General features: G+C 38.8%; 2 protein-coding genes across 5 annotated transcripts in view; one reads left to right on the forward strand and one right to left on the reverse strand.

Moving 5' to 3' along the window:
• The window catches only part of LOC150039632 (cilia-and flagella-associated protein 96-like), a 32,064-nt gene that overhangs the window by 3,753 nt on the left and 11,348 nt on the right, over positions 1-16,963 (reverse strand). For 2 of the 4 annotated variants that reach the window (XM_090327709.1, XM_090327708.1), the window contains exons 6-8: positions 15,856-16,035; positions 15,055-15,224; positions 12,443-12,634 (exon numbers count right to left, since the gene is read on the reverse strand). In XM_090327709.1, the coding sequence (XP_090183835.1) occupies positions 12,586-12,634; positions 15,055-15,224; positions 15,856-16,035 (399 nt within the window). In that variant the 3' untranslated portion in view covers positions 12,443-12,585. Of the gene's footprint in view, positions 1-12,442; positions 12,635-15,054; positions 15,225-15,855; positions 16,036-16,963 lie in introns of those variants that run through there. The other 2 variants (XM_090327710.1, XM_090327711.1) reach the window with 2 other exon arrangements.
• Positions 352-9,114, forward strand: LOC150039633 (coiled-coil domain-containing protein 110-like). The gene is given in 7 exon segments (XM_090327701.1): positions 352-396; positions 2,370-2,425; positions 3,083-3,148; positions 5,468-5,578; positions 5,672-5,731; positions 6,477-8,574; positions 9,002-9,114. Coding segments are annotated over 7 exon segments (2,451 nt in total). The 5' UTR covers positions 352-386; the 3' UTR covers positions 9,052-9,114.

Genomic DNA, 16,963 nt, shown 5'->3' on the forward strand with positions numbered 1-16,963 from the left:
AAACCTCTCCAGATCTCCGCCCACCTTGGGTCCAACAGGTGTTGACTGAAATTAGAGCATGATGAGAGCGAATTCTGATGGGCAGGGAGGATGCGGATGTGGTCCCTGGAGTTGTTTTTTTTGGGGGGGGGCGGTACCTCGAAGGGTCGGCTCACCTTGCAGTCTGGCCTGGTCTTGCAGAACTTGAAGCTTGCCCCAGGACCCCTGGACAAGCACAACCCGGTCTCCCTCTTCCCCCCCCCTCCCCCCCCTTTCAGGTACAGGGGAGGGGGCGGGGCACAGCTGCCCAGCCGCCCGGTTGCTAGGCAACGGGATGCCCCTGGGGAGGGAGGGGGCGCGGAGTGCGTGCGGCCGGGCGGTTGGCAGGAAGACCTTGAGCAGCAGAAATGAGCCCTGGTAGGAAGCGGTCGAGGGGGGGGGGGCTGTCCTTGGAGGGGGAGGCCGTGTGGAGGTTGGAGGCGCGAAGCCCGGAGCCTTTCGCTCCCGGCACACTCCGGGAGTTTCTAAGGTCGGCCTGGAGTGAGGATGTCTCATCTTTCTGAGACAGAGCCTGGCTACGTTGTCCGGGCTGGCCTCGAACTCGGTTCGTAGCCCAGATCGGCCTTGAGCTCCCCAGTCCTGTGCCGGGATTCGGTGCGCCACCTCGCGGGCCCGCCGGCCGCACCTTCCCCAGCAGCGCACGGCGGGGCTCAGTCCCGGAGGAACGCGCCGCCCCCGGCCCTCCGCCCACCGCCACCGCGCGGGCCCGCCGGCCGCACCTTCCCCAGCAGCGCACGGCGGGGCTCAGTCCCCGGAGGAACGCGCCGCCCCCGGCCCTCCGCCCACCGCCACCGCGGCGCGGCCCCGGCGGGGCTCAGTCCCGGAGGAACGCGCCGCCCCCGGCCCTCCGCCCACCGCCACCGCGCGGGCCCCGCCGGCCGCACCTCCCCCAGCAGCGCACGGCGGGGCTCAGTCCCGGAGGAACGCGCCGCCCCCGGCCCTCCGCCCACCGCCACCGCGGCGCGGCCCCAGCGCGCCCCCCCGCGGCCACGGAGAGCACGGACGGTCGGAATCACCGCCTCTGGCCTCTGTGGCTCCCTGACTGCTCCCCCGGACAGAACTGAAAGCCCTGCTGGGTTCTGTGACAGAAAGGCGTCCCGAAGAGGAGGATGACGTGGATTCCTTTCTCCTTTCAGCGTCCAGGGTCCAGGAACGTGGGGGCGGCGAACCAGGTAAACATCTCCCAGGCCAAAGCTCCAACGAGAGTGATGTCTCTGCCTTGTCCTGACTGCAGGGAGTGGATCCCAGGCGCACATCCCTGGCTGAGCTGGCGCAGTGAATTAACAACAGCTAACGAGACACTTTGTGCCAGAATACTAAGGACATAAATGTTTGGACTCAGGCCTCACATAAGTCCTATGACCTAGATACTGTCATTACCACCACTTGACAAATGAAGAAACAGTCCCAGAGAGGCTCACCAACACCCCCAAAAAACACAGGTATCAAAGAACAGAACCAGCATTCAACGGAGTATAGGAATCTCCCACCACCCTAGAAACTGCTGTTTTGCCAGGTGCCAAATAAGAATTGCTGAGTGGCTCACTCCTATAACCCTAGGCTGCTCAGGATGCTGAGACCCGAGGATCATAGAACCCAAACTGAGTAATAAAGTACATGAGACTCTTGTCTCCCATTAACCAAGGGCAAATAAGCCAGAAGTGGAGTTGTAGACCAGCTGGTACAATTCTATCCTTAAGCACAGTGATAGCACCCAGGCCCTGAGTTCAAGCCCCAGAATCTATACCAAAAAAGTAAAATAAAAGGGAAAGATGAAAATTGCAGGAATAATATCTTAGTATTTAAAGAGCTTTGTGGGTATCATGGTCACAAAACAATGTAAACATGAGAAAACATTGTGGATGTAAGCAAACAGCAAGTAGCATGAAAAACTTTGAGCTTATGTAGAAGGAAATATAATCCTAGATTTCTCCTCTTTCTTCACAATGACTAAAACACTGAGTACAAATGAAATGTGTGTGTTAAATCCATTCGAGCCACTTACACCTTTTTAGGATATGCTCTGTTTTTACAAAAAGCCATGTCATTAGCATCTCAGAAACAGAGCTACTTGTCTTCTTATTTTTAAGTATTTTTCTGTTGCCACCTAGTGGTTTATTATAAGAATGAGAACACTGTTGTAATCTCAAGTAGATATTTTCTTAAAGTGAGAATTATTTCTTAAATTTATTTTGAGAGTATCCCAGTGCAAATATTAAATGTGCTGATTGCTCCTTCTACCCAACAAAGTTTGGAGCCTTTTTTTTAAGTAGCTGTTAAATATAAACTTTTAAGAATTAAATGACCTAATTTTTCTATTTACTTTTTAGACTATGGCTGTATATCAGAATCAGAAAGTCAAATCCAACCACAATCAGCCCTGAAAGTGAGTGTACATAATTTTATTATCTTCAAAATCCTATGTAAAGGCTGATCTTGTTCAGAACAAATACTTCTTTAATGCATATAGTTTCTTCCACTTTAAGCTTCAGAAAAAATCATGCAAGTGCATTGAAGAGCCAGGGACTAAGCAACTGGGTGATGTGACTTCCACGTGACCTTCCTGGTATCTAGCAACTTTTAGGGATAGAGAAAAAAAGCATAATAGTTCAAGAATATATTCAGCTAGCTTTTTGCCAGAGCCAGCCGGCAGCGAACTGGGATTCCTGACTTTGGGGGTGAAGATTGGGAAAAGAAATAGATAAGAAAAAGATGGGGTCGGGAGGACTACAGCCCAAGTCAGCAGCCCAAAACTCCAGCTTAAGGCAAGCTTAAGACTATAGCCTAAGGCCGTGAGCTTAAGAGTATAGCACCGTTTATTTCAAGTTCCAACCTTAAGTACTTTGTTTAAAACAGGGAAACTGCCAGGGGTCACATTCGTACAAAACAGCAATCAAGTCTCAAATAGGTTAAATGAGAAGCAATTAACACAGCCCAAAATCATGATAACAGCTTACTTCCTTGTGTACTCAATTGTGCAGGTCCAAGGTCACTGACCCCAACAGCTTTTAAAATCTAATACATTTCTGTAATGTCATTTTAGGTTCTTCAGCATCAGCTGGAATCATTCCAGGCTTTGCGAATGCAGACTTTGCAAAACGTTACCATGGTACAACTTTTATAATATATCTATCTAGCTATCTGACTTATCTGTTTATCTATATGTGAAATAGCCTAATAGCATTCCATTTTCTAAACTTAAGGGATCACTTTTCAGGTAGAATTTTAAAAGGTGACAATTTATTTCAGGCTCAGATATTTTTCTTGGGTAAAGTATATTCTTCTCTCTGTTATACTTATTTCAATATGAGACCGAAAGGAAAAGCATTTACTGAATTTTAAGTGCAATTTTGAAGTGCTGCCTGCATACCATTTACATATAGAAGCTTTCATAAGATTTAAAATATAACTCAACAGAGGTAGACAAACTGCCATTCAATTCCAGTTGGGGAAAAAAATCACAAGACTCATCTAAAAACAAGTAAGGCCTGGAAGTTTATGACTAGTCCCTGCAACTCAATACTGGAGGTAGAGGACTGGGAGCATGGCCTAGTGGTGGGGTTCTTGTCTAGCACTCAGGAAGCCCTGGGTTTGATTCCTCGGTACTACAGAAAAAGCTGGAAATGGTGCTGTGGCTCAAGTGGTAGAGCTCTAGCCTTGAGAGAGACCAAGGACAGGACTCAGGCCCTGGCTTCAAACCCCATGACTGGCAAAAGAAAAAAGAATTAGAGGTAAAAGGATCTTAAGAAAGAAGGCAAGGAAAGACAAGCAGTCTGGGAAAGACGTTCGATTACTTAAAGTCACTGAAAATCCTTGAAATCACCTACTTGGTATAACCAAGAATCCTGTTATCAGAAAAAAAAGGCTCATTCCTTATTTCAATTATGCTTTCTTAGGATGGCATATCCTCAGAATCTATTTGTTGTTGAGAGGACTAAGAGGAGCTCTAGGCATTACTTCTAGGGTCAATTGAAATACAGAGGAGAGAATACTATTTTCTTTTCAGAGTTTATACTAAGATTCTTGGTCTGATTTTGATTGATCCAGATTGGATCACACTCATTACTTGAATGGTCACTCTCCCAGGAGGTGATTCTTTGATAAATCAAGTCACATGTGCATCGTGTAATCTTGATGCTAGAAGAAAAATATCCATATCATCCATGACAATAGATTTCATAAGAAAGAAGCACTGTAAATAGAACAGGGTACTGATATTTGGGTCATAATGCAATATATGCTAACAATGCAATGTCAGTGTGGGCTCAATATGCTTTAGAAGGAACATGGAACAAGAGAAAGCTTTTGAGCAAGTGATAGAAATGATTCTATTCTGCTAACATAAAACAATATTTCAGACCTAAAAATAATTGAAATATAGTTCATAAATTCTACTGTTTTACAAGGTTGCCCTGATGATTTTACAGCCATAAAATCATAATTTTATGAAAGATACCTTCAATAAGTAAATAATTGGCCTTCCCTATTATGGAAATTGATTTTTTTACATTTTTCAATTGGTTATTTTTTTTCATATATTCTTATTGTAATTATTAGAAGGATTACATTATATTCACCAGATAGAAGGTGCATTACTTCACAAACATTGATATTGTTTCTCATGCCTTGGTCCCCATTTCCCTCCCTCACTCTGCCCCTCATCTTGTTTTCCCCCCTTCCCCATCCTATGTCAAATAACAAAATAAGCATATATATAATATATCAGATAACAAGGTGAAATACTGTAACAATATGAGATAACAATGAGAGATAACAGTACAATTAAGGACAACCATCACTCATATATGGCTTTTGTTTCTATATCCTGGAGGTCCTTTCATTTAGCTTCATCCTATATGGCCTTATGTTTTTGCTCTATTGTAAATCTCTGCTAGGAGAGCCCAAGGTTTCTACTGGTTATGACAAATGAGGGAAACCACTGAGCCTATGTTCCTTTGAGTCTGGCTTTCTTCACTTAATATGATTTTTTTCTAAGTCTTTCCATTTCCTTACAAATGGGCAATGTCATTCTTTCTGACAGAAGCATAAAATTCCATTGTGTATAAATACCATATCTTGTTGATCAACTGAGGGGCCTCTGGGTTGGTTCCATATGGTAAATAGTGCTGCAAAGAACATCATTGTGCTAGTGGATTTAGTATGTCCTTGTTTCTGGATGGTTGGGTAAATGCCAAATCGTGGAATTGCTGGGTCATAGGGAGTTCTATGTTTAGTCTTTTGAGGAACTGCCATACTGCTTTCCATAGTGGTTGAATGAGTTTGTACTCCCACCAACAGTTTAGTAGTGATGGGAATTGATTTTATGTGCAGGAAATATGAAAGTATCTTGGCATTATACTGTTTATCATTCCTATCCATTTATAAGGTATACAACCAAGTTTCAACATTCTCACCTTATCTTTTAAAGGTACAGTCTGAAATCAGTGAAATATTGAACAAAAGCATTATTGAAGTAGAAAACCCACAGTTCAGCTCAGAAAAAGCTCTAGAAGTGAGCACATTTACTGAAAAGGATTTGGTATGTTGTTCTATGCAAGTCACCCCCTATATTTGGGTACTTCAAAAGTATTACGACCAGTCTATCTTCACTTTTATCTCTCTCCCCTTACAGGACAAATGGGCTGTCAAAGAGGAAAACAAGAAAATTCCTGTACTGAAAACCTGAAAAGATGTGCGTTTACTCTGTAGTTTGACAGTTTTCTCTTTCTTTTAAGAGAGTCTCTGAGTGGCATCTATCTTAGTCCAGATACATGAAATGTTTCCAAGTACATTCTATGGAAATATGCATACCTAACTGTCCACTTAAGATTGATGTAGACGTAGGAGGAATTCCCCAGAGTAGCTCCAAATCACAGTGTCCACCACTGCCCACACTGATTTGAAATCACAGTTGCAGAGCCATCACAGTCCCAGAACCAGAAATGCCAGCAACCATTGACAAATAACCCAGAAGTGAAGGTATTTTCTTCCTTTCAATTTCACGTGGATACAACCCCATGTGATCCTCTCCATCATCTATGCCACTCTGTTGAAAGATGCTAATCTTCTCATTCTGAAACGAAGGGATTGGCCCCTGTTTCTTCACCCATAAAGAAATAAGTATGGTTTTAATGAGCAAATTGTGAACATCAGAATTACAAATCTTGAAACAATGGTTGTTCTTTCCCATTTAAGGATAACACCTGGGAACCGAGAAAGACAGAAACAGAGATAGAAACAGAGACAGAAACAGAGACAAAGAGACAGAGGGACAGAGCCAGAGCCAGAGAGGGACTTAAACCACATTAGTTAGTTTTCTTTGCAATAAAAATGGATAAAATGCTTAATTCCATTTATAAATAAAACAAAATCTTGTCTTAATTTTTTGATCATGTGACCAATGACAGGACATTTCTATATGTCTTTTATAATGCTAGCCTCTAGAGAAGCAAGAAAAAAACCTTTCTTTGGAGAAAATTCATCATTTTGAGAATTCCAAACCTCTTCAAGGAAAATTTACTGGCAATAATGTTAATGGTTTCTCTGAAAGTGTAACGATGCCATTCCAGACACATTTCAAGCACATATTAACGCCTGAGAACTTGAGAACATCAACAGATAATTCAGCTTCAAGTATAGCTATGAGCTCTTCAGAAAATTCCAATACATTGAGAAATTATAAGGTATATAGTTTTCTACCTACTGTACCTCAAAATATGATGTCACAGTCTGTCACAGACCTTCAAAAATCCACAGTTGCTAAACAATTTCTGAAGCATGGATTCTGCGAGAATTTAGATGATATTTGCTTCTCCATTAAACATATGAAGAAAGAGCTTCAGAAGTCACAGGAGAGGGAACTAGCACTGACAAAAGAACTTAAAAACTTAAAAACAGACGCAAATTTGTACAATAATGGAAAATTCAACCTATCCCCCATTCAGAAGGAACAAATGAACTTTGTTAAGGAAGGAAACATAGATGCTAACTTAAATGAAGATCTCAAATCTAAAAGAATTTCAGAATTAGAGGCATTAGTCAATAAATTACTCCCACTCAGAGACACAGTGTCAAAATTCCACGTGAGCTTTTGCAGGAAATGTAGAAAGCTATCTAAGTGTGAAATGCATTGGGGAAGAAGGAATGATAAAAATAATAAAGACATTCCTCTCACCAGCAAGAATATCACAGACTTAAAATTCCATACGAGAGTTCCAAAACATACAATCTCATTCCTTGACCAAAGGAAACATGAAGTAAAAGACATAGACAGCCAGCCATTTGTAGCAAACCCAGGACCCATAACATTTGAAGATGAGAAGACCTACAGTGTCAATTCTGTTGCTGAGTGTGTTGCCAAAATTCAATACTTACAGAATTACCTAAAAGACTCCATGTATACACAGAGAAAAATCATAGAACTGGAGAATGAAAATAGAACCCTTAAGACCAAAATGAAACCTCTTATCTATACCACACAATCACTGATACAGAAAATTGAAATGTATGAAAAGCAACTCACCAGTCTGATTGAGGAAAAGAATATTATTCACTCCCAGTTACTTAAAGAAGAAGAAGAAAGCAAAGAATGTCTGAAAGAATTTAAGACACTAATTAGTAACTATAATGTTCTCCAAAACCAAAATAAAATTCTTGAGGAAAAAAATTGCCAACTGTCTTTGGAGAAGCAGCAAATGTTAGAAGCATTGGAACAACTCAAAAGTAAAGATCACAAAACTCAGAATGACATGGCCCTCATCCATAATGAGAACAATCGAATGAGCATCGAAATAGAAGCAATGAAAACCAGCATTCTACTGGTTCAAGACGAAAAAAATGTGCTGGAGAAAAATGCTTACCATCTGCTGAAGGACAAAACCTCACTTGAGAACGAACTGAAAGAAAACCAGCTTGAGATGATTCAGCTAAAGGAGAAAGAAAAACTTGCCAAAACAGAGCAAGAGACACTTCTTCAAATGCTAGAATCACTGAAGCATGAAAGGCTGAGTCTCGAAACAGCCCTAGAGGATTCCACCACAGCGAGGCAAAAGATGGAACAAGAAATTGAGAATATTCAAGTCTATCAGTCCACAGCAGAAGAAAATTTCCTGAAAGAGATAAAAAATGCAAAAGCAGAAGCAAGTATTTACAAAAACAACTTGTCTGAAATGAGCCAAGAGTGTGAAATGCTATCCAAAATGGTAAGGGAAATTAAGACAGACAATCAAATTCTGAAAGAAGAACTAAAGAAACATACTCATGAAAACACAAAATTTGAACACAGCATCAGCCGACTGACTGAAGATAAACTATTTTTAGAAAACTATGTAAGAAGCATAGAAAATGAAAGGGACACCTTGGAATTTGAGATGCGGAACCTTCAGCGAGAATATTTGTGTTTAAGTGATAAAGTGTGTAGTCAGAATAGTGACCAATCAAAACCAACTTATGCCTTGAGAAGAGAGAAATTCCAGTTAGACTACCACGAAGATACTGCGAGAAGCAGGAGCAGACCTTTAGCTCCAGATTTCAAAGGTACGTATGCTGTGATCCACTACTAGAAATGCAATCAGGATTGCTCAAGCTTATTAGTCACTGACAAGAGTACAGAAATGAGAACACTTGAAGATGACTACAATTTACTTTCTTAAGTTTTGCATTTATTTATTGTGTTTTTGAGAATGAGAATTTTTTGAGAATTCAGTTTTGAGAGGATGTCTCACTATGTATGTCAAACTGTCTTCAAACTCAGAGTTCTGCCTCCAGAGTAGCAATTGCTCAAATTTACTTAATAATAGAATTTAAGGCTTTTGGTTCTTTGGGTGACATCTCTACTGTACTTTAGCATTTACATATTTTGAATGCGAATGATGCTTTTTTGGCAGGAAACAAGTAATTTTACATTTATTCTGTAATATATTGAGCATTCCCACCTTAAACATATTTCTTTTCTCTTTTTCAGGAATTCCAAGTAAGCTATATCAATTGTTTCCATCCAAGATATGTAAATAAAAATTTTAATTAAAAAAATCCTTGTTTCAGAAATTTCCAAGTACTTTCCCTCTCCATACAAAATAATCTTAATTTTATATATGTTTATAATAACCTTGTAACTGACATGTATATATATGTGTGTGTATCTTTATATAATTAGACTATCAAGAAGTATGGAGAATCTGATCATTTCTCCATCTAATAAGCTTAGAATGGTATCATAACACAGTTTCATGGTGTCTAGTAAAAAAAAAATGGAAGTCTTGGGTCAGCAACAAAAGAGAATTTGCTACTCACAGTGGTACAGTAGCTACAGCATTGGTATTTCTGCAGAAGTTCTCAAGCCTAATTTCCTGTAGCAACTTAATGAGGACAACACAGTGGGATGTGTAGAATACCCTTAAGTTTACAGAAGCCGAGTCTTCTATAGGGTGCAGTAAACATTCCTATTATTATCTCTGGATGGAAACATTATTGCTGACTGTAAGATGTCTGCCCTGCCTCTTCCCTCTAGCTTCCAAGACTGTAAGCAAAGTTACTGTTTGCTTCAGGTGGCAATAATATTATCTAGAACTGTTGGTCACATAATTCCTCATTAAATCTTGCCAAATGCCTTTTCTACACTTAAGATTATCATGATTTGGGGGTCGGGGGCTTGGCTCAGCGGAAAAGCCCTTGCCTGGCAAGCGCAAGGCCCTGGGTTTGGTCCTGGGCTCTGGACAAAAAAAAAAGCTATGAAAGATTATCATTTGTTTTTCTTTTTTGATCCTTTAGTATGGTAAATAGCACTAATTTTGAAGCATCATATCAATCTTGCATTCCTGGAATTAACCCCAACAAATCATATTGTATTGTCTTTTATTTCTTTATTATTTTTGTCAGTCCTGGGCCTTGAACTCAGGGCCTGGGTGCTGTCCTTGGGTTTTCTCATGGATGGAGATTTATCACTTGAGCCACAGCACCATTTCTGGCTTTTTTTCTACATATGCAGTACCAAGGAATAGAACCTAGGTCTTCCTGCATGCTAGGCAAGCACTCTACCACTAAGCTAAACTCCCAGCCCCAATGTATTATCTTTTAGTATATTTTGCCCAATTCAGCTTAAGTTTAAAGCTTTAAAATTCTCTTTATCTATATTTACTAAGATAGGTAGGTAGGTAGGTAGATAGATGGATAGATAGATAGATAGATAGATAGATAGATAACATTAATTTGGAAGCATCCTAGCAACCTTGCATTCCTGGAATTAACCCCACCAAATCATATTGTATTATTCTTTCAATATATTCTGCCCAATTCAGCTTAAGTTTAAAGCTTTAAAGTTTTCTGCATCTATATTTACTAAGATAGGCAGATAGATAGATAGATAGATAGATAGATAGATAGATAGATAGATAGATAGATAGACAGACAGACAGATAGGAATTTATTTTTTAAAGTCTACATCTGGTCTGGTTTTAGTATTAAGAAAATCCTGGCCTTACAAAAATGAGTTAGGAAGTATTCCCACTTCTATTTTCTGAAAAAGTAGTATAAGGTCAATATTGACATTATTCTTACAAAATCTATAACAGACACCACCAGGAAGACTGGTGTTTCAAACCTTCTGAGATTTTAAATTTGCAAAATATCCTTCATTAATAGATATAGAACTATTCAAATATTTCTTTAGTCAGTTTTGGTCAATTGTATGTTCTGAGGGATATGAACCTTTCACGCAAATTTACAAATTTATTGTCATAAAAGTGTAATATTATTATATTTTAATGTTCATCGGTCCTGTGAAAATGTACTATATTGCTGATGCTGGTTGTTTCGGGTCTCCTGTTGTGTCTTTATCAACCTAGCTAGAGTTTATTAATTTCATTGTTCTTGTGTAAAAACAGCTTCTTGTTTCAGGTTTTCTCTATTGATTTGCTTTAGTTCATTGATTTTTTTTTCTATTTTAATCATTAATCATTTCTTAGCTTTGTTTAAGGCTTAATTTGTCACTTTTCCACTTTTTTGAATAAGGATCCTTATTTTTCTCTACTACCTATGTTTAAAGCTGTAATTTTCCTTTCAAGTACTATATAAATATATCATCTAGTTTAATATGTTTTCATATTCATTTAGTTCAAAATACCCCACATTTCTCTTGTTATTCTTCATTAGATGGAAAATTGAACTGAATTGCTTGATTTCCCAGTATTGGAGATTTTCAGATACATTTCTATCTTTAATTTTTCTAACTTAAAATTCTGTTACGATCAGAGAACGTATCTGTATAATTTGCCTTTCAGTGAGACTTGTTTAATTGCCCAGGATATGTTCTATCTTCATTAGTACTTAATGTGAACATGGAAATAATATTCTGCTATTGTTGCATGGAATAGTTTATAAATATCAACTCAGCAATTTGAGTGCTGAAAATATCTGTATGTTTTTTTTGCCAGTCCTAGGCTTGAGCTCAGAGCCTGAGTACTGTCCTTGGGTTTTCTCAAGGCTAGAGTTCTACTTCTTGAGCCACAGCACCATTTCTGGGTTTTTGCTATGCATATCGTACTGAGGAATTGAACCCGGGTCTTCGTACATGCTAAGCAAGCACTCTACCATTAGGCCAAACTCCCAGTCCAATCTATATTTTTATTCATCTTTCTTTCTACCAGTTCTGAAAATTACTGAGAGAGAAAAAGATTTCTTCATTCTACCTGTGTTAGTTTTGGGTGTTTAAAGCTCATTAATGCATATTTCAGCACGTGTATGTCCTATTGGCAAGCTGAGCCCTTTATTATTATGAAGTGACTATCCCTAGTGATGTCTCATATTCTGAAGTAACATTCTGATATAGAAACCATAGTTGTTTTTAGATCTGCATAGCAAATTTGCATCCTTTTGTTCTGTATTGATGCCTTAGTAGGGCTGAGGAGGGATAGAAGCTCCAGGAGAGGCAGCTCTAGGGAGCTAGAGACAGATACAAAAGGATGCCAAACACAAAGTCATTTATCTTCTCATGCCAGATGCCATGCCAATAAGTTTATTCTCACTCCCCTCAACTCATAATATGTTGCTTTGTATAACTTACAAATATAAGACCTAGTACCTTGTAATTTGGAACCATGTATACCCATGTATGATACAACACAAATAGGTATAATATTTGTATTGCTGCTGAGTGTTTTGATATGTTATGTCATTTGACTATTACTACAGTTTATTTTAAATGTTTCCCAAATAAAGGAAGTTAAGATTTTGCTGTGCACTTTTCACCCTCCAATCCTTACCACTGCCCCTCCCCTCCCTCCTCCCACTTCTTAACACTAAAAGTAAACTCTTTCGAGTCATAGACTACTTTTTAATGCTTAGTAACTAGATAGTATATTACACTTAGAAATACAGATCTAACGTAAGTCAGACATCCCACCTTAAATTATTAGTAAATATTATTTATTAAGTGAGAGTGTTGAAATCAAGGACAATATTAGAGTTGCAGGTTGAAATTCCTTCAAAATACTTGAGCTATCTATTCCACATATAAGGGAATATATCTATTCCACTCATAAGGAGTCACGGTTAATAGGACTGTAGTGAAGCAGTCTTGTAGTTACTTGTATTCAGTGTCCTAGAATTAGAAAATAACATATATTTAATTTTATAGTTGCACTTTATAGGCAAAAATTCTGTGTCCTGTCATAATTTGTAAACATTCACATAATTTTCTTTTTTTTTTTTTTTGCCAGTCCTGGGCTTGGGCTCTGGGCCTGAGCACTGTCCTTGGACTTTCTCAAGGCTAGAGCTCTACCACTTGAGCCTCAGCACCACTTCCGGCTTTTTTCTATATGTGGTACCGAGGAATCGAACCCAGGTCTTTGTGCATGCTAGGCAAGCACTTTAACCACTAGGCCAAACTCCCGGCCCTTATTCGCATAATTTTCTAATGGTGATTACACATAAAATGATTCGTTCCTCTTATAGTTTTTGGTATCTTATCTAGCACCTTGACACTTTATACACGCTAGGCATATATAGTCTATCACTGAGCTACACACATCTTCGGCCCACAAGCAATGTTCCTGTCAACTTAAACCTTGATTACAGTCAGATATCATTGAGCATTAATGGCTCATGCCTGAAGTGGTGCTGTAGCTCATGTGATAGAGCACTAGCCTTGAGCAAAAAGAGCTCAGTGAGAATGTCGAAGCCCAGAACCAGCAAAAATAAATAAGTAAAGGAAGTCAGATATATTTAGAAATAGATAAAATTTAAAAGGACAATTATTACAGGAAATTCTTTTGTGCATATGTCTATCCTGGAGCTTGAACTCAGGGCCTGGGCACTGTCACTGAGTTTTTAGCTCAAGGCTAGTGCTCTACCACTTGAGCCACAGCTCCACTTCTGGATTTTTTGGTACTTAATTGGAGATAAGACTTTCATGGACTTTTTTGCCTGGGCTGGCTTCAAACCATATTCCTCCGATCTCAGCCTCCTGTGAAAATGTTTAACTATTGCCCCAAAAGTTAGTAGTTTGTAAAATTAAAGTCAAATAATCTAAAAATTGATCCCAGCTATACAGTTCTAAGCCAGCCCAGACAGAAAAGTCTGAAAAGAATCCATTTCCAAAATAATTAAACTAATAATCTAAACTGGTGGTATGGCTGAAGTGGTAAGGACAAGCTGAGCAAGCAAGCCAGGCAAGTTTGAGAGTCTGATATCAGGCTCTGACACTAGGAAAAAAGGAAATAAAGGCAAGAGAGTAGAATGTAAATGAACAAATGTTAGCAACGTAGCAGATTGGATAAAAAAATCAATATATTTTATATATCTCATGTGCTGAAGCAAAGTATATTCAAATAAGACGGCTGCACATGGTAGTCTATGCCTGTAATCCCAGATACTTGGGAGGTGGAGATAGGCAGGTCATGGTCCAAGACCAGGCTAGGACTAGGGCTCAGGTCTAAAACCAAACTAAAGGAAAAAGGGGATAATTTAAGTGATAGAGAATTTGTTTAACAAGTACAAGATTCAGAGTTCAGACCCCAGTAAAACTAAAAGGGAAAAAGAAAAAGATAAGTGAACAAATAAGAGATGAATGGACTGGGAATGTGGCTTAGTGCTTGCCTAGCATGCACGAAGCCCTGGGTTTGCTTCCTTAGTACCATATAAACTGAAAAACCCAGAAGTAGTGCTATGGCTCAAGTGGGAGATTGCTAGCCTTGAGCAGAGAGGTCAAGAGATAGAGCCTAGGTCCTGAGTTCAAGCCCCAGAACTGGAAAGAGAGAGGGAGTGATGTGGGGGGAAGGGAATGGAGTAATAGGTTACAAAACTATACAAGGGACTTCAATTTTATATATCACATATTAAAACTAAATATATTTAAAACCTAGTACCACCAGTGGCTCACACCTGTAGTCGTAGCTACTCAGGAGGCTGAGATATGAGGATTACAGTTCATTCAGGGCAGCAAAGTTCATGAGATCCTTGTCTCCAATTAATCATAGAAAAAGCCAGAAGTGGAGCTGTGGCTCAAGTGGTAGAGAGCAAAAGGAGCTAAGGGATATTGCCCAAGTCCAGAGTTTAAGCCTCAGTGACTAGCAAAAAATATGTGTGTGTGTGTGTGTGTGTGTATGTATATATGTATGTGCATATGTATGAGTGGATGTGTGTAGATTTGTATACATTATTTGTAAATACATGTATATATTATAGATATCTATGAGTTTCATTTTTTAAAAGAAAAGCCGATGTTTGCACTGAAAGTTATTTCAAAGTAAGGATAGAACTCTCTGATGCCAGAGGCTTCCTAACAAGTACTAAGAAATTTCCTTTGAGAAATAGCTGATGTTCTAATATCTATAGCTGATGGAATTCAAATCATGCTTCATAACGTAGTGACTTCCACAGGGAAGACAGGTAGACAGAAGGTGTTGATATATCTAATCATGGTCAAATGTACAATCTTTTAAAAGTATGCATTGATAAAAGATTATTTTGAAGAAGTATAAAAGATAGACATTGTAAAAGCCAAGTAAAAGCTCTTCCTACCTTTTGACATTCAAAGCCACTATACTTTCAACTGGTCTGCTTTTTGGTCCATTTGGTGGATGGAAAACCTTGTCACTTTTTCCAGTAATCTCCTTTTTGAATTTAACCACTGTTGGCTCAACAGAATGTGCTGGATATGCATCAAATGTTCCAGCCTTCATTCCACCAGGCTACAAAGAAAAATGAAACAATTTCACTAGATTTCATGAAATGCTTCTACAAATTTAGGCCCTGAAGAACTTCATACTTTGGTAGTCTACAGAGTTGGTTTCACATTCTTTAAAAAGCTATCTACACTAGGGCTGTGAAAGATGGAAAGAATGCTGAAGGGGTGACATTTATCAAGATGCATTGCAGTCATAAACTGACATGTTGAATTGAAACTCCTCTCCTGGTGATACTGATCAAGATGTACTGCATTTATAAACTGATTTGTTGAAGGTGCCCCTTTGCACAACTACTTGAAGGCAAGGGTGGCTCATGCCTGTAATCCTAGCGACTCAGAAGGCTAATATCTGAGGATCGCAGCTCATAGCCAGCCAGGGAAGGAAAAGCCTATGAAACTTTTACCTCCAATACACTACCAAAAAAGCCAGAAGTGGACCTGTGGCTTAAGTGGCAGAGTACTAAGTCCAGAGCCAAAAAGAAAAAAGCTCAGAGACAGTGGCCAGGTCTTGAAATCCAACCCCAGGAAACCCAAAAAGTAAACATAATAATAATACAAAAAGAGAAACTTTTGTACAACTACTGAAAAGGAATTTTTTTAATGAATTGGCTTACTTAAAGTGAATTTAGACTTACTTTTTTTCCAGGAGAAGAGGGTTTAAAAGCTCCTGAAAGTAATTCTTTTTTCACTTCTTTTTTAATTGGAGGCAAAGTTTTCTCAAAGAAGTAAGGATTAACATCAAAATAGTCCCTTGGGTAAAGATTTAACCTGAATGGAGTCCCTTTCATTAAACGGTGGTGTTCTTCTCTGTATTTCTATAAATTAAGTGGTTTGACATTACATAGCATAAGTTATATAAACTGGAAACAATTTAGAAGAAACTTCTTTTACATTTCAATATAAACATGTAGATTTTATAATACATACTGCTGAACACACTTTTAAAAACATTCCTGTCCTAAACTTTGTTTTATAAATGAAAAATATGGGCCGGGAGTTTGGCCTAGTGGTTGAAGTGCTTGCCTAGCATGCATGAAGACCCGGGTTCGATTCCTCAGTACCACATACATAGAAAAAAGTCGGAAGTGGTGCTGAGGCTCAAGTGGTAGAGCTCTAGCCTTGAGAAAGTCCAAGGACAGTGCTCAGGCCCTGAGCTCAAGCCCAGGACTGGCAAAAAAAAAAAAAAAGAAAAATATGCTGACGTCTGAATAAGTATATGTCTATTTGTTTGGCATATACATTTATTTGATAGAATGTATTGCCTGAACAAAGTTTTAATGTCTAGGCAGTATTAGTTCTATTTAAGCAAGGATTGGTCTCTCGTGTCCTGTTCAAATCTAGTTCCTTCTTGCCTTTTAAGGATTTCTCAGAGAATGTTAGAAAGTTAGTTATCCTTTAGAGTGTCACATCTTCTATAATTGTAAATGAGACTAAAACTCTCCTTAATGTGTTGTGAAGAATAAAATTATGGATATAAAGCACCTGGTACATAGTAGATTGTGTCATTTTATTACAAGAACTTAATTTTTACCTTGTAACAATTTCATATTACAGAGTATCTATCTACCTATTACTCAAGCTTAACAGACTTTTTTGCCCTTATGTTACACTTGTTTTGCAGGACAGTACTAAGTATAAAAACTGCTGGTTGTGCATAAATTAGCAAAACAATGTATGTGAAAATAAATTATTTTCAAAATTCGTTATAAAATATATTTCTTTTTTGCTGGAATTTCATTATTC

This window comes from Megascapheus bottae, unplaced genomic scaffold, assembly GCF_031878675.1.
Source record: "Megascapheus bottae isolate mThoBot1 unplaced genomic scaffold, mThoBot2.hap1 HAP1_SCAFFOLD_154, whole genome shotgun sequence".
NCBI lineage: Eukaryota > Metazoa > Chordata > Mammalia > Rodentia > Geomyidae > Megascapheus > Megascapheus bottae.